Source organism: Schistosoma haematobium, chromosome 3 (assembly GCF_000699445.3).
Source record: "Schistosoma haematobium chromosome 3, whole genome shotgun sequence".
NCBI classification, from domain to species: domain Eukaryota; kingdom Metazoa; phylum Platyhelminthes; class Trematoda; order Strigeidida; family Schistosomatidae; genus Schistosoma; species Schistosoma haematobium.
The window spans coordinates 36348567-36369782 of NC_067198.1; the positions used below are offsets into that span (position 1 = coordinate 36348567).

At 35.6% G+C, this 21216-nt stretch overlaps 1 protein-coding gene across 2 annotated transcripts; it reads left to right on the top strand.

Annotated features, from left to right (window-relative positions):
* The first annotated feature begins 313 nt into the window (after positions 1–313).
* MS3_00010656 (uncharacterized protein) lies at positions 314–8599 on the top strand. Of its 2 annotated transcripts, XM_051219047.1 has the most exons (7): positions 314–454; positions 487–760; positions 830–946; positions 989–1085; positions 7620–7840; positions 7893–7976; positions 8397–8599. In XM_051219047.1, exons 3-7 carry the CDS (start codon positions 890–892, stop codon positions 8574–8576), a joined length of 639 nt encoding a protein of 212 aa, XP_051069764.1. In that variant the 5' UTR covers positions 314–454; positions 487–760; positions 830–889; the 3' UTR covers positions 8577–8599. The 2 variants fall into 2 exon arrangements, with proteins under 2 accessions (XP_051069764.1, XP_051069765.1); XM_051219048.1 differs by having other exon boundaries at positions 487–946.
* The last annotated feature ends 12617 nt before the right edge of the window (positions 8600–21216 follow it).

Below are 21216 nucleotides of genomic sequence, written 5' to 3' on the forward strand. Positions count from 1 at the left end.
AAATGATTTCGGACCTAACTTATTCTCTCTTTCTTTCCACTAGATCGGGACACCTCAGAGGACATAGCAGGCGAGTAGAAAAGCCAAGAACGAACAAAATACCCGTGGCATACAGGTTTTCACACCGAGTCATCAATACTTGGAACCTGCTGCCTGAAGCAGTGGTGTCCGCACCTTCAATTGACTCTTTCAAGAGAAGACTGGACACTCACAGAAGCATACTAGAAAAGGAATAACATAGGCCGTAGGCCTTCTGTCCTTACTACACAAATCTGAATCTGAATCTGAAATATTGAATTTGTTTATCTAACTCAACCGAAGCTGGCTTCTATGGATATGATGAGTCTCAATTCGTAAATCCGAACACATGGTCTTTAAAACATATCGCCCAGTACAGACTTCTATAAGTGTTTGGCTAAAAAATTCCTTACTTACTCATCAGATTATTTTCTTGGTAATTCCTGTTAAATAATAATAATTCACTAGTTATTAATGGGAATTCTTGTGGGTCTATCATGTTGGCTACTAATTTGGACATCTCGGTTTTCTGACTTCGAAATTATCATGAAGTCCTATTACTTTTCTTCCGGAAAGCTTGTATTGCTTATTTCATCTATATTTGGGGCTGGAGTGGCTGTTTTTGGATACTGCATTTTCAACGTTGATAGTCCTACTTTGTTACTAATTGTAAGTTTTGCTTCAAAACTTACTCAGAAAGCACATAATTAGCAACTTTATCCTTATTTGGGCGTTTCTGTCAGTAAGCGTTTGTGGATTTTTGCTATTACTGGAGGTGGTATCTTATTGATAATTATGTACACTTTTCTAGTTGGACATAGAATTACCAGGTAAATTTACATCAGCGATAACGAAATATTATGGCATAAATATGTCAATTCGTCGAAATAAGGATTTGACTGCTGCATTAAATGAGATTCAATTCAAAGTATGCAAATTAAAGTCCACTTTTTTTCCTGTACAAATGTAGTTTAAGTGTTGCGGTACGCATGGTGAAAAATCAAGTAATTATTCATGGTTTATTTATAGAGGGTCAAGCACGTGGTTTTACATTACACAAGAGCTAGGTAGGTCCCAATATAAAGTTTTTGTTCAGCTGTAATTTATTTCTAAAGAGAATAAATATTTGGTCTTGAGAATTTTAGTGGCTAGTGATCTGTTTCAGTTTGGAAAGGACAGGAGGCTTGATGGCCTGTGTTAGTCCTGGCAATGGTGGTCTCTCAGTTGATCCAACTTTCTTTTGGAAGAGTCGACGGATGGAGCCCCATCCACTTGCTGAGGTAATGAATTCCACTCGTTGATGATTCGATGGGAAAGTCGATAGTCAGCTGACAAGTAATCTGTTCTGGGCTTGTGAACGTTGTTGGAGTGTCCTCGTAAATTCTCTGTTTTGGAAGACAAGAAAAATGAGGGCGTATCAAGTGCAAATATATCACTAAGCAATTTGAAAACTGTAATCAAGTCGCCTCTAGTTCTACGATATGACAACGGGAATAGGTTTAGTTTGGCCAGTCGAGTATCATACGGGAGCTTCGCTATTCCGGGAATCAGCTTAGTTGCTGTTCTCTGAACCTTTTCCAAAAGCTTACTGTCTTTTTTAGAGCACGGGCTAGCCGCTTGTATGGAGTACTCAAGTTTAGGACGTGCGAACAATGTATATATACATCACAACACACTTGGAAGCATTTATCGGCAACTGCCAGGTTTGAGACCATTCAGATAATTTCTTCAGGTCATTTTGGAGTTCTAAGCTATCACCCTTACATCGTATCGTTCTCTATATCTTGACATCGTCAAAATATAGCAAGACCGATGATGATAGGAGACGAGAAAGATCATTTAGATACAAGAGGAATAGCACTGGCCCAAAAAAATGTACCCTGGGGCACTCCATTAAGCATAGTGCCCCAGCTAGATAACTTTGAGTTCACCCGTACTCTTTGTTGGCACCCAACTAGGAAGTCTTTTATCCACATAAATAGATTGCCTCCAATTCCGACATTTCTTAGCTTTTATAACAGCCGGTTGTGAGAAACTTTGTCAAAAGCTTTGCTGAAATCAATGAAGGCTACGTCTACAGGTGACTTTTGGTCCTTAAGAGCTCACCAGCTTTCACGAGTGACTAATAAGTTAGTGAGACAAGAATAATCTTTTCTAAAATTTTAATAACCACAATAGTTAAGCCAACGGGTCGGTAATTCTCAGGTCTATGCTTCGTAACTGTTTTGAAGACAAAACTTACTATGGCGTTCTTCCAGTATTTTGGTAAACGACCCTGGGTTGCGGATAGATTAAAGCATATACTTAAAGGGCTTGCAACGAAGTTAGATAATTCCTTCAGTAGCCTAGGATGCAAATCATCGGGCCCCGTGGATTTACCTATGTCAAGCTTATTTAGCAGACCAAAGACATAGAGTTGTTTAATGATCACTCTATCCAGTGTATTTGTGGGGGAATTCGTATACGCTGACGGGAAGGGTGCTTCTATAGTGTATACATTGCTAAAGTAGTTTGAGAACACTTGATCCTTATCAAAGTCGTCCTCCACCAATGATGCTGCAGTACTGTCTCCCCATAGTGCAGGAATGTTTCTTCTTCTTTTTGTCCTTTGGTTTATATAGGAATACAAGCGTTTAGGACATTCTATGGATTCCTTAACAATTTTTTCTTCGTACAACTTTCTAGACTTACGGAGGGTCAAGGCACAGGTATTCCGAGCTTTTTGATGCTGAGATTTTGTCTCATCAGTCCCTAGTAACCTAAATCTATCCCACATTTTTCTTGTCTTACGGAGAAGGATGCGGAACTCCCCGCTGAACCACGGTGGAGAGTTTCTCGGCCCCCTTGGTATAGTCCAAAGGATGTGGAGTGCGGTAACTTTTAAGCATAAATTTCGAAATGCGTCCCAAGCCGTTTCAATTGAGGACTCTGGGTCTATTGTCCAGTCTACTAAAGATGCTCAGTGCATGATATCTGGTATGTTTGCTTTCCAGAAGTTAGGTCTGGATTGAGCTAACGCGTACTCGTGATTGACAGTTATATGGAAGTCGAAAGTTAAAACTGCGTGATCACTTTTACCTAGGGTTGGCATGTAATAGATGTTCGCAACGTCATCCTCATAGTGAGTCCATAGAAGATCTAGTAAGGATGATTCAGCGTCTTGGTCGTACCTAGTCGCTTCTTTCACATGTTGCACAAGGGCACATGTGATAACCGCATCAACTAGTTCCTTCTCGAAGGAATTTTCTGATAATTCAGTTCGCAGGTTTTCCCAGTCTACCATAAGTGCATTAAAGTCCCCTAGGATTAGACATCGACCACTTTGTATTGAGACTACTTAGCAGGATCTCATTTACCTCATAGCTTGGACTGCGATAGACCAAACCAATCAGAAGCTCTTGTCCCTTGCATTTCAAGTGGCAGGTAACTAATTCACACGTCCCACTCTCCTGGGATACACTGTCGATAATGGTGAGTGGGATAGCATTCTTAATGAATAGAGCTACTCCCCCTCCTTTACGCTTTTGTATTCTATCGGCTCTTACTAACGTAAAACCCTCGAAATCAAGTTCCATATTATCTATAGCCTGTGTCAGCCAGGTTTCTGTGACTGCGATCATGTCTGGCTTTGTAGAGTCAATCTGTACACCTAGTTCCGATCCCTTATTGAGTAAGCTTCGAGGATTGGTGTAACAGATCCGAAGCCTGTTTAAGTGGCTTCGTGCTTCACCCAGAGTGGCTTCGGTATCACTCTCTGTCGAAGCCTTACAACCCGAAAATTTACAATTTTCAGGTCCTTTTCGCCAGCGTCTAACCTAAGCTGTAGTTCTTTTTTGGCTTCCCATCTTTTTACGCGGTCTACCAACGGTAATTCCTTACGGATAAAAACTCCTAAACCCTTTAATTTATGTCCATCCTGTAAAATTAAGTCGCGTTCATTCGAAGATTTGAATACTACTTTAAGTAGTTTGGATTGATTTCGCTTCAAGTTCGCTAGACTACCTAGTCCGTACATCTTTAACAAGGTGACTCCGGGGATGTTTTGAGGCATGAGTTGATTAAGTAGCTGTTTCATCAGCACCATGTCATGCTCAAAACGAGTTTTTGGTTCAAAGCTTTCATTCTCCTTGATTCTATGAAAAATAACTGATCTGTCACTGTGGTTAGCATTCGATTTCTCGACTAATTTTGTGGGGGCAGGATTCCCTTTTATATCGTTATGTTGTTTCTTCCTTACAACCTGTAACCATTCGTCAACGTTGCTATGAGAGGCAACCACAGTTGCGTCAAACATACTGTAGGATTCCGGAGGGTTGTCGACGATTTGGGAGGTCAGGTTATGTTTCCCGCTAGAAACCGATCGAGCCTTGCGATTGCGGCTTCTATGCGCTTCCTGCTGGATACCACTTAGAAGACGTGGGACAGAAGAAACTTCTTTTCTTGAGTTTTTGGTTAAGACAGACCTCTTTGAAGACTGTTTTTCCTCCTTTGGTCAATGTGAGTCACCTGTTTTCGAACTCACCTGACTTTGCTTCACACCAATTTGCGTGTCGACAGAGCTAGTACTGTTTGATTTATCCCGGCCACGCCCGCCAAAACACTTTTTTGCAGCATTTACCAATCAGATGGCCTCGGTTAGCAAGCTGTTTGGAACCGGACAGCACTGTTGACAAAGCCATACGCAACCAATTTTACTGAACCGTTTGAAAGCCGCAGGCGTTAAATTCATGCAAACTTCCTGGTACCGGCCTTTCCACTCATCGCACTGCATGTCGCTTTCAACGGGATAACGACAGCCCGGACGTTGACAATTACTTTTTTATACTGTCCAGTCATCAGACAGAGGTGTTTTTTTAGAAAAAGAGAACTAGATGCAATAATACTCAGAGACAAAAATGATCTGTGACCAAAAAAAGTGGAAGACTGTAGATTGTTAGAACCAAAAGTACTAACAAATAGAACAGAAAACAAGGTACTCAAAAGTATCGACGAAAAACTAATTTAGAAACAGAAACGATACTCTAATCGAATATTTTAACTGAAATAAATTCAATTAAAGTGAAAACAGTAGTATTGATGCGTAACAAACAATCAAAACAATAGAATTTACTCAGCGAGGAAAAATACCACTGTCCTTTTAATTAGCGCGCGTCATTTTGGACGAACAAATGAATATATCCTCATTTAATTCTGTATGCTGCATCTAGACCAATTCTATTCATGAAAAGTGGGTACTAAGAAGCCAAACACGGACGACGTTGATTTGGTTTATTTCATATAATCGTTTGTGCAGACCGACATTAAAATGAGAATCGCGAAAACTAAGCGAAGGCAAGCGTGCCAAATAATCTTGATATTAATCCATTATTTATACCACACTAAAGTAAGCAATAGATATGTGATGAATAAAGTAAGCGATCCACTCATATACGCTCAGAATAGATAATGCCTAGTGTTTCCAACAGAACTCCTTTAGATAAACTAATGAGTGACTGATTTACACACAAGGTGACTACGTTTGGGATTACAAGGACATAAATACGAGAAGTAGATTCACGGAAGGTCACAATTTTCTGTGAAAGGAATAAAGTTATTATGAAAATAAAAAAAGCCCAATAGTTATTGAAGTTATTAAAGTCTATTCAGCTACTAGGATAAACCGCTTGTGTCCTAGTACCGTGGTAAACGAGAACAACAGTTGGGACGGCCAAATGTTTTTATATCAAGAGGAGTATAGTTACGTCCCCCAATTTCTACATCGACAAGCATTCCCAAACTTACAAAACTTATCAAGCTATTGACTTGGTTGATCGTCATTCATTTTTCAATATACTATTAGTAATATGTGTTGTGTCTTTAATACATTTGTAGTATATTTGCTCAATCCCGGAAAAAGTATTTGTACACAAGCAATTATTGTTATAAAGACTCAAACGCTTTATTGCGGATGTGCGAGTGTGAACATGTGGCTAAAAATGTTAACAAGTTTTATCTTAAATTTTCTGATTGCCTAGTGCACTATTTTTCATCTAGTTAAGTACAGAACAATCCCGCCTGTTGTAACTTGTGACTGCAGATTAGACGCGCAGCGTATTTATCGATCGGATCAATGACACGCAAAACAAGTACGGACGACCTAGAATCCCGATTGGCCCTGCTTCGCTGTCTAGCCCAGCCAGTTGAGTCCAGAACGCAAGTCTCAACCTCTGAGATATGAATCATTGTATTTCAAGCATACCCTTTTTATAAACCAATCAACCCGACCACAACGTACCAATAAAATAGAGAATAACATTTGTACAATAATTAGCCAGAAGTGGCTGTGAATGAGGGAGGTAGCGATTAACAGATAGGGAATAATTCATGAATGGTAAATCGTACAATAGTAGTTCATAGGTCAACATAAAGCTCATAATAAGAGGGGTATGAATATGAACAGTTTAGTTGCATAACAACTATACGATAAAAATATACTCACAATATTGGTCCATAATTGGATCCCAAAAATTACCATTCATTATTCTTATCGGAACACAACACCGCCAATCGTACTTCTAAAGGAGGAAGCAAGTAAAAGTATTTGAAACATCATAAAATATAGATATAAGCACAAATAAACCATTTCAGAAACTACAAGCCAACGTCAAAATGTAGTTACACTAACTGGAAATTGTTTTATACAAATTCATACGATGACTCTTATCACTGGTTGTTAAGCATTCTTTTTAGATGCCAATGGTAAATAAATTCAGAGGAAGCGGTGATACTACATGAAATTAACAAAGTAGAAGTTCCAGATCTCTTAAACCTTTTGCATTTACTTTTTGAAGACATTTTTGGGCTACTGGGGTAATAGTTTGGGCAGATAGCAAACACCCATTGAAAACAAAATAGCATGATCTTGATTATTATTACTAAATAGCTTGTATCATATAGGTACTTGGGATAACAAATAGAAGAAAATATGAGGTCTAGCGGTAAAATGTTTGCAGTTTGTGATTTCGGTTTTTTTCTCACAGATACTGAGAGTATCGTGGATTCATTAATATGGCGGATCTTGACGGTTTATTGCTTGGTCTATGCCAAATATTCACCAACTTTTAGGTTAATATTTTTGCTTTACGGATGCCTGGATGTAAATGGTTAAATATAAAGTTTATTATAAGAACTACGAGCAAGGTGCAGAAATTAAACGCAAGTTGTCTATTGTAAGGACCATAGGCATCACCACTGAGCTATTCAGGTTGAAAATAACTGTAAATAGGGTTGGGTTATGTACACTAATCGGTCACTGAGTGGTAAATAAGGTATTTTTCCAAGTTATTACTTGTGACTGAATTCTATTGGTTCATGCATCTTAATGATAACTTTATTGTCTTAACAGCTCACTTGCAATCTCAGAAGTCTCAATAAATTATTTGACTTTCGTAAAACCATTTGTTTAGATAGCGAATCCTTTTTATTTAAACCTTACTATTTTCTCTTAAAAATGTTTTACTTGTGACCAGCCGGGACAAAACTGTCTTCCAATTGCTCGAAAATAAGATTTCATTTTAGTCTATTCGAAACTTTTAAATGCCTTTTTTAATATTTTGGCATAGGTCTAAAATCGACGGCCCAATACGTTCCAGAAAGTTGTTGTGTTTTAAAAAGTCACAATCTTCAATTCAATTCTTTCTCAGAAATTCAGTCGCAAAGTGGTGTTTTCCTAGACAGAGAATTATGTATTGGTTATAAGTCACTTACAACAAGAGACGATATTGCACCTCGTATTGATAATCCATTATATACCACTAGAAGTAATACATATCTATATGAAAAGGTAAAAATCATCAACAATGTCCAGTTTTTTCTTGAATGTTTTGCTTTTCTAGGGATGTGTAACGGTAGTCAGACAAGAGTATCAACAATATTCTATCATGTTAGCTGCTTCAGGCACAACTGCTCTGGTGCTATCTGTAAGTTGTTTTTGTTATACCAGCGAAATCCGGTACTTTTCGAGTTTTCGGTAAATAATACGACAATGGTACAATACAACGGTTTGGTACACTATGCATAGACAGCACCATGTTATACCTAGAGGAAAGATTCATGATCAACAATCGACTATCAGATTATAGATCAGACAATAGCTTGTTTAGCACAAATCCAAGTATTTCACATGGAGTCCTTAGTGATATTAGAGTAAGAATCAATTATAGGGGTGGATTCATGATATTAATTAATGTCATAACATTTGACAAATTGGATATCTATTTTTCTTCACTCGCTGTTCAATCATATCTCGCTCTTACCTATCACACATCGGTCCTCATAAGACATTTTTACTAAATGCTGTGTTATTTCCTTTTATTTATATGAAGTTATTTCTGTTTCAGATAGTTGGATTTATTCTGTCACTGGTTCTACTATTCCATATTGAATATCAACAGTTTGTTAGAATTTCGACGGACTGGAATATTAATACTAGTACAATTAATATACAGTCATCTATACAAGACAATATCAGCACTACATCTAAACAGTTATCAGAGAATGAAGTGTTAGTTAAAGCCTAAAATATACCTATTGAATTACATTACTTTATATTTCTGTATATTGTATATATATTTTTTTCTACGGAGCAATCCCTAATCACATAAGATTCTGTTATATTTGTTATATATTTGTAGAATGAATATGTAGATAAATGTGAATTAGGTGGCTGACATTTCTGCGTATATTGTCAGTTGTAAATCAAATTTATAATATTGAAGTCTGACGACACACATTTTTAAATCATTTGATTGAACAGGAAAAACTAAGCATCTGATTATTACCAATAGGCCTACTATACTATTAAGTAAATTTCTTGATCTTAATTTAATGTTTACAAAGATCACTTCTTGCTTTAAAACAATTTCCTTCTAAAACTGATATCATTTAAGAAGCTATTGAGAATATTTGATTTCATTCTACAAACGTAGATTTTCGTCATTATGTAGAAATATAATTTTGTTCGAGAAAATAAAATTATATATATATATATATATATATATATATATATATAAAATAAAACACCTCAGACTAGTTCGTGTAATCTCAAGATCGTAGAAATAGCCTATTGACACCAAAAAGTACTCAGTGTACAAATTTTTAAAAAGGTGTAATTAATACAGTAAGATTGTGAATATCTGTTGTAACACTCAAATTATAAATTCTACGGATAGTATAATTTATTTCTAAGACTCGTGATATGATGAGCCAATCAGAAGTAGCCAATTGAGAAGGTAACTTTATGACAATCTGTAATGACCTGAAAGACATGTGCTTATCATTGGCTAACAAGTGGATTGATTTTCTAAGGGATATATATATCTATATGTATGTGAGTACATATCATTCGATAACCCGATACACTATCTCGTTCACTTTTATGTCCCTGATCAAGTACTTAGGTGGGTGGTCAGCATGTATCACGTGTATCAATATCAGATCTCGGACACTTCCCATCAAAACAGCTTGTTTCAGAGGTTGAAATGAATGTGTTATTTTATGCTGTAATTGGAGATCTTATGGCTCAGGTATTCATATTGAAATCATAACATTCTTTTAGGTTGGAAAACGTAAAATCAACGACAAGGGTAGAGCGTCGAGAATTCCCATTTTGTTGAGGTCATAAACTGACATAATTTAGACAGCTATTGATTGTGACCTCAATGAAATTCACTGATCTCACTCTCAATAATTATAATTCTCATTTTGTTTTGCTAGATTCTCACCAGCTGCTTACAACTTGTACATCTGTATCCTGTGCGGACTGTCTTGATAAAGTTGTATTTTCGCCAGTTTTATGTAGAGTAGATGAAATAATACTAGCATTGGAAGCCAGGATGAGCGTTTCTTCTTGTTTGGAACTCGTTAGTTGGATGCACCTGCCTAAAAATGCCTGTGACTTAATGACATTATCGAGGCTATCCGCATAGGATGCACATATCCCAAAAGAGACTGATCAAATGGAGTTTTAAGCATCATTGGGAAAATCCAAACAATCAGTATATATGAATTGCTAAAACCACTTTTCAAACCTAGTAAGAAAATTGAACTACTCAAATTGCAATGGGAAAAGAATAAATTAATCGTATCAGTAAATAATCATAAAAAAACTGTAATGGTGTTCCAAATATTTTATATTAAATTCAATAATAACTTCATACAGTAAGAAGCAAAGATGGATGGTGCCTAGCAGTGGAATTTAGGACGCGCGTTTCTTTTTATTTGGGACTCATCAGCTGGATGTACCTGCATTCCACAATCTTCTTGAAATTCAGTGAATTAAAAACATGCGTAATTTATCAAAGTGAGTTATTCCAATTCCAATACAGTAGTGGGAATCAACCAACTATATTATTTTGATGCTTGTAGTTTCTTCCTCTAGAGGATGAGTTACAAACTGAAGCCTGTTTAGTAAAGTCTGAAAAGATTTAAGACATAAATATCTTTGTATTAGTATCCTTTCGTCATTACTGGGTGAGTTTTAGAGGATTGTCAGGTTTTTTATTGATGACCGATATGAACCAGTAAATTAGTAAAACTATAGGAGTAGGATTCCATTCATGACACACAAATTGACAACAAGTACGATTACTAACTTCAGTATATTACTCTATTGAGCCGTAGGGAACTTGTGAAGATAGCATCTTTCTTGTGACTGGGAAGAATTATTTAGCAAATCTACGACTTTCATAGTTCATGTCACGTATTAATATTGGTTAAACAATCAATGAGAACTAGAATTCATTTGAAGCTGTTTCACCCTAGTATGGAACCCTCCATCCGCAACCATATTAGCGATCAAATTCAGGACCTCAGGTTTCACAGAGAATGGGAAATGACTTATTCTGATTTATGCAATTACAGAACAAATTGGTCAATAAGATATTCCAAACCACGTACTAATATGAATCGAAATCTGGGGTAGGAACATTATCAAACTAACAAACTGTTTACAATGCTTTTTTTTTATTTAATTGCATTATATCAATGACCTTCACTCATCTAAGATCAAAGTACGTTGGTTTATATCTACTTAACTGACCACTGATGGAGTTTGGCTTATCAGTAAAGCACTAAATGAATATAATTTACCCAGAAAGAATCTTTGACCTGAGCTTAATTTACCAAGTTAAATTCAGAAGGTGAGGGTTTTGGGTTTCGCTTGCGTATGTATCACTTCTTCATATCCATAAACGTCAAATAACAGTTAAGTAACAGTTCTAATTAGTCTTCTACAAAAGATATCGTTTGATTGTGCAATCTATTAGCTGAATCATCTTTTTAATTCTGACAGAAGAGAAGGTATAAGTAGTAATGAAAAAATCAGTACAAAGAAAATGAAACTGTTGAAAATACCCTAACTCAACAAACGCCGACTAAAATGTTAATATATGAAACAATGCTTCGACTAAAATATCTCTATACTTATACTCAGAGAATGAGAGAAGGGGAAGAACAGGAGATCTTCACAAAAGACGCTAAACAATTAAGGGGAAAGAAGAAAATGTTTGCATAAATATCTGTCACTAGTTATTAATCATTAAAGAGGTAGACTTACAAGACTAAAGCTAAATTAGTAAATAAAGTCAGAATTTTGAAGTTTCATGGTTGGATTTATGTCAGTAGTCCTGTTTTTTGCACAGGATTAGATGGATGATGTCATAAACTTCCTGAAATTTCGATATCTAAGTTGTATTGCAATCAAAATACATTGAAATACATCCAATCTATCAGTTTCATCAGTGAAGATCAATTGCTCATGGGGTTAGAGCAAAACAATGAACGGGAATTCTAAAGTACATGAAGACAATAAAGTCCTAGACGACATACATTCACACAGGTAAATGGAACGAACTGACACAACACTTGTGTACTTATATTAGAAATCTCATTTCCATTTGAAATAGGCGCTGATAATTTTATGCAGGATGAAAGTGTAAGCTTCGAAGTTAAATTATCCAGCTCAGAGGATACATAATCATCAAAAGCTGCACGGATACGAGAATATATTTCAGCTTGGTTCTTCACGTATAAGGTGAAAGAGGTTGGCAGTTCTGTCTTTGAACATTGAGTCGGCTTTAATTACTTCACTGATTCACATGTTGATTTTAAAGTACATGAAATTTGTCTAAGTCTACGAAGATTTCTTAGTGTTTGACTCCGTAAACCAGCATAAGCTCTTGCCATCCTTGAAAGGAACCCATAATTTTGTGTACAAAAGAAGTACTTCTTTTCTTTGTCATTACCGTAACCTTAAATAATTATTACTTAATTCCATTTCATTGACTTCAAAATCGGAAATATCCCTCTTCATTTCATTATTCTTCATATTTCCATAAGTTTATCTATAATTGTTTTTAACATCACTTCATTTCATTTAGCTTCTCTAATATCTTCAACTGTTGTGACAAGAAGCATATTAATTATCATGCTCTGTTTACATTATAATCCACTGTTAGCTGATTATTTTTACAGGCCTGGTAATAAATCCTTTGAAATGATATCTTTTCGCTAAATTTCGTGTTTTTATTCAGAAATATTTACTTGTAAGATACTCTTCTCAAATAAGATTAGATTAGAAACTTGGTCATGTTTCCGAAAAATCTAATAAAATCCATCCATGATCGACGACGGAAGACGGTCGTACAATTCATAGGGTGTCAATAATAATAACAGTATAATTGAGCCCCAATACTTTCAACGAAGCAGTCATGAAAGTGGTGGAAATTTAGGGAAAAAGCGCACCAACTCGGAACAGATAAATATTGGATTAGTATTATCAGTGGAAGTAAGATAGGATGATGTTGGGACGTAGTTACTCAAGGTAAACATAACGTGAATGTAACTGACGCTAAGTCCTATCAATTAACTGTATTTTCCTCACGTATATTTGCCAATATGAGATATTGTTTTCAGTGGTTGATTAGCTAAAGTCATTTCAATAAAGTCATTTTTATTCTTACCTCTAAAGAGTTAACCTAACTGAAGGAACCTTAAATTAATATATACTACTATCACATGATGAGTAGTATATAACATTTGTTAAATTTTATTCCCATATTGAATCGTTAATCAGTCATTTGTATGTACACCAATCATCTCCAGTGTCCAATTTTTTAATTAAATTTGATTAGGAGAAAATTTTCACAATACCACCACCACCGAAACAAAAAATATGTCAACGATCGTACATTCACAAAAATGTATGACTGTTGGACACCAAAACAGAGAATTGTTTCGATGACTAGCTCAATCATATACATAAAGAGAGAGGGAAAGAAATACAAAGATGTTGAACAAAAGTATATGTCAAAAAAATGCAATCCACACAACTTGTCAACAAAGTAAAACGAAAAGCATTTAAAGAAAGTATATAGGGAAATATATCTCAGTAACAACCTTAAGAATTGTGGGCGGGAGATTTCATCTTGCTTTTTCTGCTTGAAGTTTACAAAATGAATTAAAAGTCAAGAATACTACCCTTTCATACTTTCGTAGTCATATATATATATATATATATATATATATATATATATATATATATATATATATAAACAATTGTGCAAAGTAAACTACAGTCGTAAATATAGTCGTCAAAACACTGGAACATTGTTGTAGTTTTTGTTTTCAAAATTTCACTTCCATGTGGTGTAATTCATATATGAATGTGAGTATAGAAATTATTTTTATTAATTTCCAAGTTAATGTTTGTGAATTAATTTCCTTAATGGATAGCTTTAATTTGTTTGAATATTATGCTTTTAATTATATCCTTCATTATATCATATTAATGTGTCGCTCAATTTGTGGATTAGTTGAAGTTAGACGTTAATACCATTGGATGCTGGCTCAGTGGTCTAGCGGTTAAGCGCTCGCGTGCGAGACTGATAGGTCCTAGGTTCGGATCCCACGGGGTCGGAATCGTGGGCGCTCACTGCTGAGGAGTCCCATACTAGGGCGAAACGGCCATTCAGTGCTTCCAGGCCTTCCATGGTGGTCTAGCTTCGACTAACTCATGATCTCAACCGCTTATACTATTTACTTATTTAAACACATAAACATTGGTACAAGGAGGCGCTAAAAGTATATGCTTCACATAAATCAAGTGATTTATGGGATACTTCCCGTATGCCCAAACCGAAGCAGGTGATTTTCTTAGGGGGGCACACCCCGAGCCTTCAACTTAAAGGTCTGACGCACAAGGCAGTGGAGCAACGTCAGGATATTCAGTCCTATGGTAGCCGGTGATCAACAATCGGTTCATACGCCATTTGTTTCTTTAGGATTCTGGAGCTAATGTACCCCATTAGTTTGAAATCAGGGATTTTAAACTTCCCCAGGTTAATCCTCTCAATTTTGTACACAACAGCTGAAGCACTGAAATCAGACATCGAAGCAACCACAAGCATGCTTTATCTTCTATTCAAAAAGATTTGGGAGGAGGAACAAGTGCCGATGGACTGGAAAGAAGGACACCTCGTCAAGATTCCAAAGAAAGGAGATCTGAGCAAATGTGAAAACTACAGAGGCATTACACTACTGTCAATACCAGGGAAAGTCTTCAACAGATTGTTGCTGAACCGGATGAAGGATGCAGTAGACGCCTAACTTCGAGATCAACAAGCTGGATTCCGTAAGGATCGGTCGTGCACAGACCAAATTGCAACACTACGGATCATCGTCGAACAATCAGTTGAGTGGAACTCATCACTATACATCAACTTCATCGATTATGAAAAGGCATTCGACAGTGTAGATAGGAGGACATTATGGAAACTTCTTCGACACTACGGAGTTCCTGAGAAGATTGTCAATATTATCCGGAACTCGACGATGGACTACAGTGCAAAGTCGTGCATGGACGACAGCTGACAGATGCATTCCAAGTAAGGACCGGAGGCAGACAAGACTGTCTACCCTCTCCCTTCCTCTTTCTTCTGGTGGTCGACTGGATTATGAAGACCTCAACATCTGAAGGAAAACACGGAATACAATGGACAGCTCAGAACCAATTAGCCGATTTGGACTTCGCAGATGACCTAGCCCTCCTATCACGTACACACGAACAGATGCAGATGAAGACAGCCAGTGTAGCAGCAGTCTCTGCATCAGTAGGCCTCAGCATACACAAAGGGAAAACTAAGGTCCTCAAATTCAAAGCGGAGAACAGCAATCCAATCACACTTGATGGTGAAACTCTGGAAGATGTAGAGTCCTTCACATACCTGGGAAGCATCATCGATGAACAAGGAGGATCCGATGCAGACGTAAAGGCGAGGATCGGCAAAGCAAGGGTCGCATTCCTACAATTGAAGAACATATGGAACTCAAAACAACTTTCAACCAATATCAAAGTGAGAATCTTCAATACGAACGTCAAGGCAGTTCTACTGTATGGAGCTGAAACTTGGAGAACTACAACGACCACAATCAAGAAAGTACAAGTATTTATAAATAGCTGTCTTCGCAAGATACTCAACATCCATTGGCCGGATACCATCAGCAACGGCCTTCAATGGGAGAGAACAAATCAGCTTCCAGCTGAAGAAGAAATTAGGAAAAGACGATGGAAATGGATAGGACATACACTACGCAAATCGTCAAACTGCATCACGAGGCAAGCCCTAACTTGGAATCCTGAAGGGAAGCGAAAAAGAGGAAGGCCAAAGAACACATTGCGTCGGATAATAGAAGCAGATATGAAAACGATAAATTACAACTGGAAGGAGCTGGAAAGGATTGCCCAGGACAGGGTTGGATGGAGAATGCTGGTGAGCGGCCTATGCTCCTTCACGAGGAGTAACAGGCGTAAGTAAGTAAGTAAACCCTCGCCACGAGAAGGCAGTGAGTAGGACTTCCCTGGTAGTGGTTGTATGCACGTGGCCACTTAAGAGCATTTCGAGAGGGAGGGATGACTCTATTCACTTTGGTTGTACCAGGACATTTGGGGGCCTTATTAACTACAATTGAACTAACAATTTTGTTCATGAAACTTGTTTATAAATTTTAAATGAGTCAATTATAACAAAGAAAGAACCATTTGTTAATTTACTGAGCATAATAGATGAACTTTAGATGGAAAAACAACCAAAAAAATACAGTTCACAGACAAAGTTCTCCCTTCAACAATGGAGATCTTCATCATGGACAATAATGGGTTTCCTTTAATATTTAAAAATTAGATTCAAATGATCATGTCAGTCAGTCAGCTACAACGTAGGACCAGGCACATTGACGCATCGGTCCAAGTTGTCATACCTCATTAGCACAACAAGATGAACACCGAATTCATAGAAGTAGTCGCTTCATTGGTATTAATGTATAAAAGAAAGATTGTGTAATAGGATATAGTACAGGAAGAATAAAGGAAGGTATAAAGCTATTTTAATCTCACTGTTTAAGGAAAGACACAGAGTGTATATACCGACACCATGTCACCCACAGTCTCCAACCATTGGTTACAATAGTTACGCGGACCCCAACCAAGTAATCTGTATCTACCGACATGGCTCAGGCCAGAAATCAGTGACTTCAAGGACTTCAATGATCACGTGCACTTAGAATATTCAATCAAAATGATAATAACGACTTAGACTGAATTATATTATCATTAAACGAATCATTAAGAATGAAAACAATAACTATATATCAAATAATGAGTAGTAGTTTCTACTTTCAATCAATATTGATTGGTTATCATCAGTATCAGTGAAAATTGTTTCACCTTATGTAGGTTAAGTGTATGATATTATGAAGAAGAAAAAAACGAAACCACATTGAACCAATGTTATAAGATTGAAGTCAATTCATTCAAAGATGATATGATATATAGTGTGTGTTTAATTAGACTAGAGAATATTGTCTTAATATTACTGTCAAAATGGTTATAATCTGAAATAGGAATTATTATTTTGTTTAAAAATTTTCATAAACATCTTATTAAGTTTTTGTAAGTGACAATAAATACATTATGAACTGATTGAAATTAAACATGTAACCCATTGAATCCTGATTGAATGGTCTAAAGGTTAAACGTTTACATGCGAAACTGAAAATTTTGAATTCGGTCTTTGATGGTGAGGTCATGCATTTGCATTGCTGAGGAATTCCATACTACGATGAAAACAGATGATTAGTACTTTTTGGTTTTCAGTGATTGTTTAGTTAAGATCAGTCCTCGACGAAACACAATTTTTTCTTGTCAGTAGGTGTATTAGATACAGTTATCTGATTTCATAATTCCTATTAATCCATAGAAAACATGAAATTGACCAAAAAGTTCTCTTTTCAGTTAGTTTATTTTTATGCTGTACAGAATCGCTTTGAAGGTTTAGTTCTGTGATGAAATGTGAATAATAACCATGATTAATCATAACAACGTAATAAAATTGTTGAGTGTATTTTTAAGCCGTTAAGTTGTATGCCATTTATCAGTATGGGATTGTGGAGATTGTTGAGTTTTTGATCGGGATCATGAATCCATCAATGTTAGACCATCATAGAAAAACTGAAAGCACTGGATGGCAGTTTCGTCCTAGTATGGGGCTCCATATCAGTGTGCATCCGCATTTCCGCACGTGGGATCCAAACCCAAATCCGGTTTTGCGAGCAAACACTTAGCCTCTAAACCACTGAGCCAGGATCCAACGGTGTTAATGTCTAACTTCAACCAATCCAGGAAATTGCGCGACCATCTTCCATTATTTTAGGTAGATACCTGTCTCTATCCGACACAAATTAACTCCACTGGTCACGGCTTCTCACGAGAACTCTGAGAATTACCTATCGAAGCTAGTCACTAGTGAGTATATGGTAATTATCAATATGGGGTTGTGGAGATGCTTGAGTTTTTGCCATTTGTTATATACATCAAATATATGCAATGATATTAAAATAGTTATCAGTTTCGCAAACTGGCACTTCCCAAACTTTATTAAATAGTGCAAATTGACATGAAACCATTACAAATATAATGTCTGATGAATTTGTTCCACTTACGGAACGCTAAATGGTGTTTTACCTTCGAACAAATGAGCGATTTTTTTAAAATAAAATAATTCATAAGGTGTATCGAAAACTAAACAGAATTACAGTATTTGAAGGACTAGTTAGAAAGTAAACTAACTAATTGTTTCGACTTCATTCTAAACCTTTCATACACATAGTTCCCTTTATCATCTTGAAGAGAGTAAGAATAAATAATTTAGTAGAATAGCATGATTTCGTTCTGTTTTAGTTGGTCTTCGTCAGCTGCTTACAACCTGGGATATTTAAAAATTATAACTTCAATATAGATTTAAACTACTTTCATGAACCAGTCTAATTGAAAATTACTTTGAATACACCTTATAGCATAACATGGGTGTAAACAAATTTGGTAAACTTGATAAAATATTATAAACATATACCTTATGTAAAAGAGGATTCTACATCATTGATTCTATCTAATGTCTAAAGGGCTAAAAACAAGTGGTTACGTAATGAGTAAACGGAGATAATAAGTAATTAAAATAAGATTACTAATCTGAAAAACAGTCGAAACATTAAAAAAAATTCACAATAATGTAATTAATTCAAAGATAGAGTTGAACAAAATTTTATGATGCAATGATGGAATATTTGTCACTAAGGTAAGTAAAGATTAACAACCATCTCCTTTTGAATACATAAATCAGGTTTCTAACACCAGAAAGCAATGGCCTCCGCAAACTTCAGTAGACTAGAGCTTGGTTATTTATAAATCACCTTGGAAGATTGCAAAGTGTTGACTTGACGTCCTGTAACTAAAATATGTTTAGTAATTGGGCTGTTTAAAGTAGTTCTTTCTCTAGTTATAAGACTTTTTGGAACATAATTAAGAAGTCTAGGAGTCAAAAAGAGTTAACAACAGCTCTGTAACAGATATTTTATACTAGTGAGCGTCACAGTGTTAAACGCCGGTCATATACGCCATTTACTATTCAAGCATCCTTTAAATGACAATTCAATATGTCCTATACATTAATAAAAAGATAATGAGATACTAACATAAGAACGAACAATTTTATTGAACAAATCCCACCATTCTGAGTAAAACATTTCTCTGTTGGTAATGAGTATGCGAATCGTTTAATTTGAAATCAAAGTTAACAATGTATCATACCGTAAACTAGAATGATAGCAGAAAGATGAGCTTCATTTGGTGCAGCTACATTCAGTGTACTGCTCAATTTGTTTTCTGTTTCTTCGTGGGCGGTTACTGAGAAAATTTCATGAACATTTAACAGGGCATCGTCTTTTTGTGAGCTGGATAAGCCATTGTTTGCTTATGCTGTTTCGGGAATAATGGGGTTTGAATCCATTACCGGGTATGTTTCTGAAATGGACATTACTTGACCACTGAGCGGATGTTGAATAACTGCTGTTTCGTTTAAATTACTGTTTGTCGAGGATTCATGGAGGCTGCAATCATTTTCCAGCTCTGAGCGCAATTGAGAAATTAATTCATCCACTTCCGTCGCATCTCCAAAGCATGGGTGATTCCACAGCTGTGTGTGTAATTTGACTAAGAACTCCAACTATCGCTCAAATAGCAACTGTAATCGATCGGAAGGGAGAGTCATTTTCTGAATCAGCACCGGTAATGAAAATTACTGTATGACTAATCATTAAAGAGGAAGAATGTATTTGCAAAATCTCAGCAAAAGAATTTGAATTAAATCCAACGTTTCGCCTGGCAATCTGATCCAAGCTTTTTCAAGGAAATGATTATATTTAAAAATCATGTCTAGCAACAAAAATCAAGACACATGTTTCATCCTATTTGAAAACTCACCAATTCGATTCATTTGTACTTTAGTGTTATTGTTTACAATGATACTTAAACCTAATGAGTATTATCTACCAAACTATTAGGTCTTTATAATTACCTACGTACTTCCCTGGAATATAAACATCATGAAAAGTCATAATAAGTAGCTAAAATTTTAGAAAAAGATTTTTACTTTTTCATTAATTAACATTTTCAAAAGTTTTTTCTTCGCCTTATTTTTAACTGGGTTTTATTATTATTTTTTGGTTTGAAAATCTTTTATTACCAACTGTTCAGTTATGTTGTTTTCAATAGATACAACATAAATGTGACATTTTTCATGAAAAAGTAAAGTTTGATGACTAGTTAGTGTGCTATTTCCCCTCCCCCCACCTCTAATTACCAGGTACATTTCTCTACTAGATAAGAATGAAAAGCTTAAACTATTCTGATTTTTTTCTTTTCTTTTTTAAGTTTTTTTTACGAAAAAAAACAACAAAACAACATCATCCTTGTCATGAGCATCATTGTCAATTTCATCATGGTATATGTCATTATTATCTATTGAAGTCAACTAAATAATTGAATATTGATCTATAGAATGTATTTAAACAAACCAACATGAACAACAACAGCAACAACAAAAATGTCGCCAAACAATAAAAACTGCCTAATGTACTTCATTATGTGATACAAATTTGTTCTTTTTTTTATTTAAAAAAAAGGGTATAAGTAAATTAGTGAAGAAAAACTGAAAATAATTTAGCCACGTTGTTTTACTTATATCTCCCTTAATGAAAGGAGCGAAATAAATTTTGAAAAGAAAAAAAAAGGAGGTGAAATGACTTGAATTTGTCTTTGTTTTGTTGGGGTTTTTTTTGTTTAAAATTTATCAAGTGACAATCATAGACATGCATACAAACACATAATATAATGCGTACTAAATGAACTTTGAATGGTGACAACAAATGGATCAAAAGATATATTAAGTTATATATTTAGTAACATCAAAACAACAATCACAGCAGCAACAACTGATGTTTCTTCCTCAAAACGTTTTTTTGTTGTTGCAGGAATTGAGACTAATATCTATTTATGTGTATTTCACTACAATAATTGATAATGTTAAATTATAAATTTAATAAATATATCATTAATGACAGATGTTGAACATAAATATTATTCAGTATAAAACCGCATATTGTCACTATGATGCCCAGAAAATATAGTCTAAACAACAACAAAAATTATGATATTGACTAAAATACATGTAGATAATTGTTATATCTTGTGACCGCCGATTAGAGAGGAGCGACTTATCGATCGGAACAATGACGCGTAAACCCGTATGAGCAGCTTTGAGTTCTGATTGA

Coding starts and splice junctions, on each gene's coding strand:
- MS3_00010656 (XM_051219048.1), top strand. CDS start 890: ATGTCAATTCGTCGAAATAAGGATTTGACTGCTGCATTAAATGAGATT. Junction 947..988: donor TAAATGAGATTCAATTCAAA/GTATGCAAATTA, acceptor GTACAAATGTAG/TTTAAGTGTTGCGGTACGCA. Junction 1,086..7,619: donor TTACATTACACAAGAGCTAG/GTAGGTCCCAAT, acceptor ATTTTGGCATAG/GTCTAAAATCGACGGCCCAA.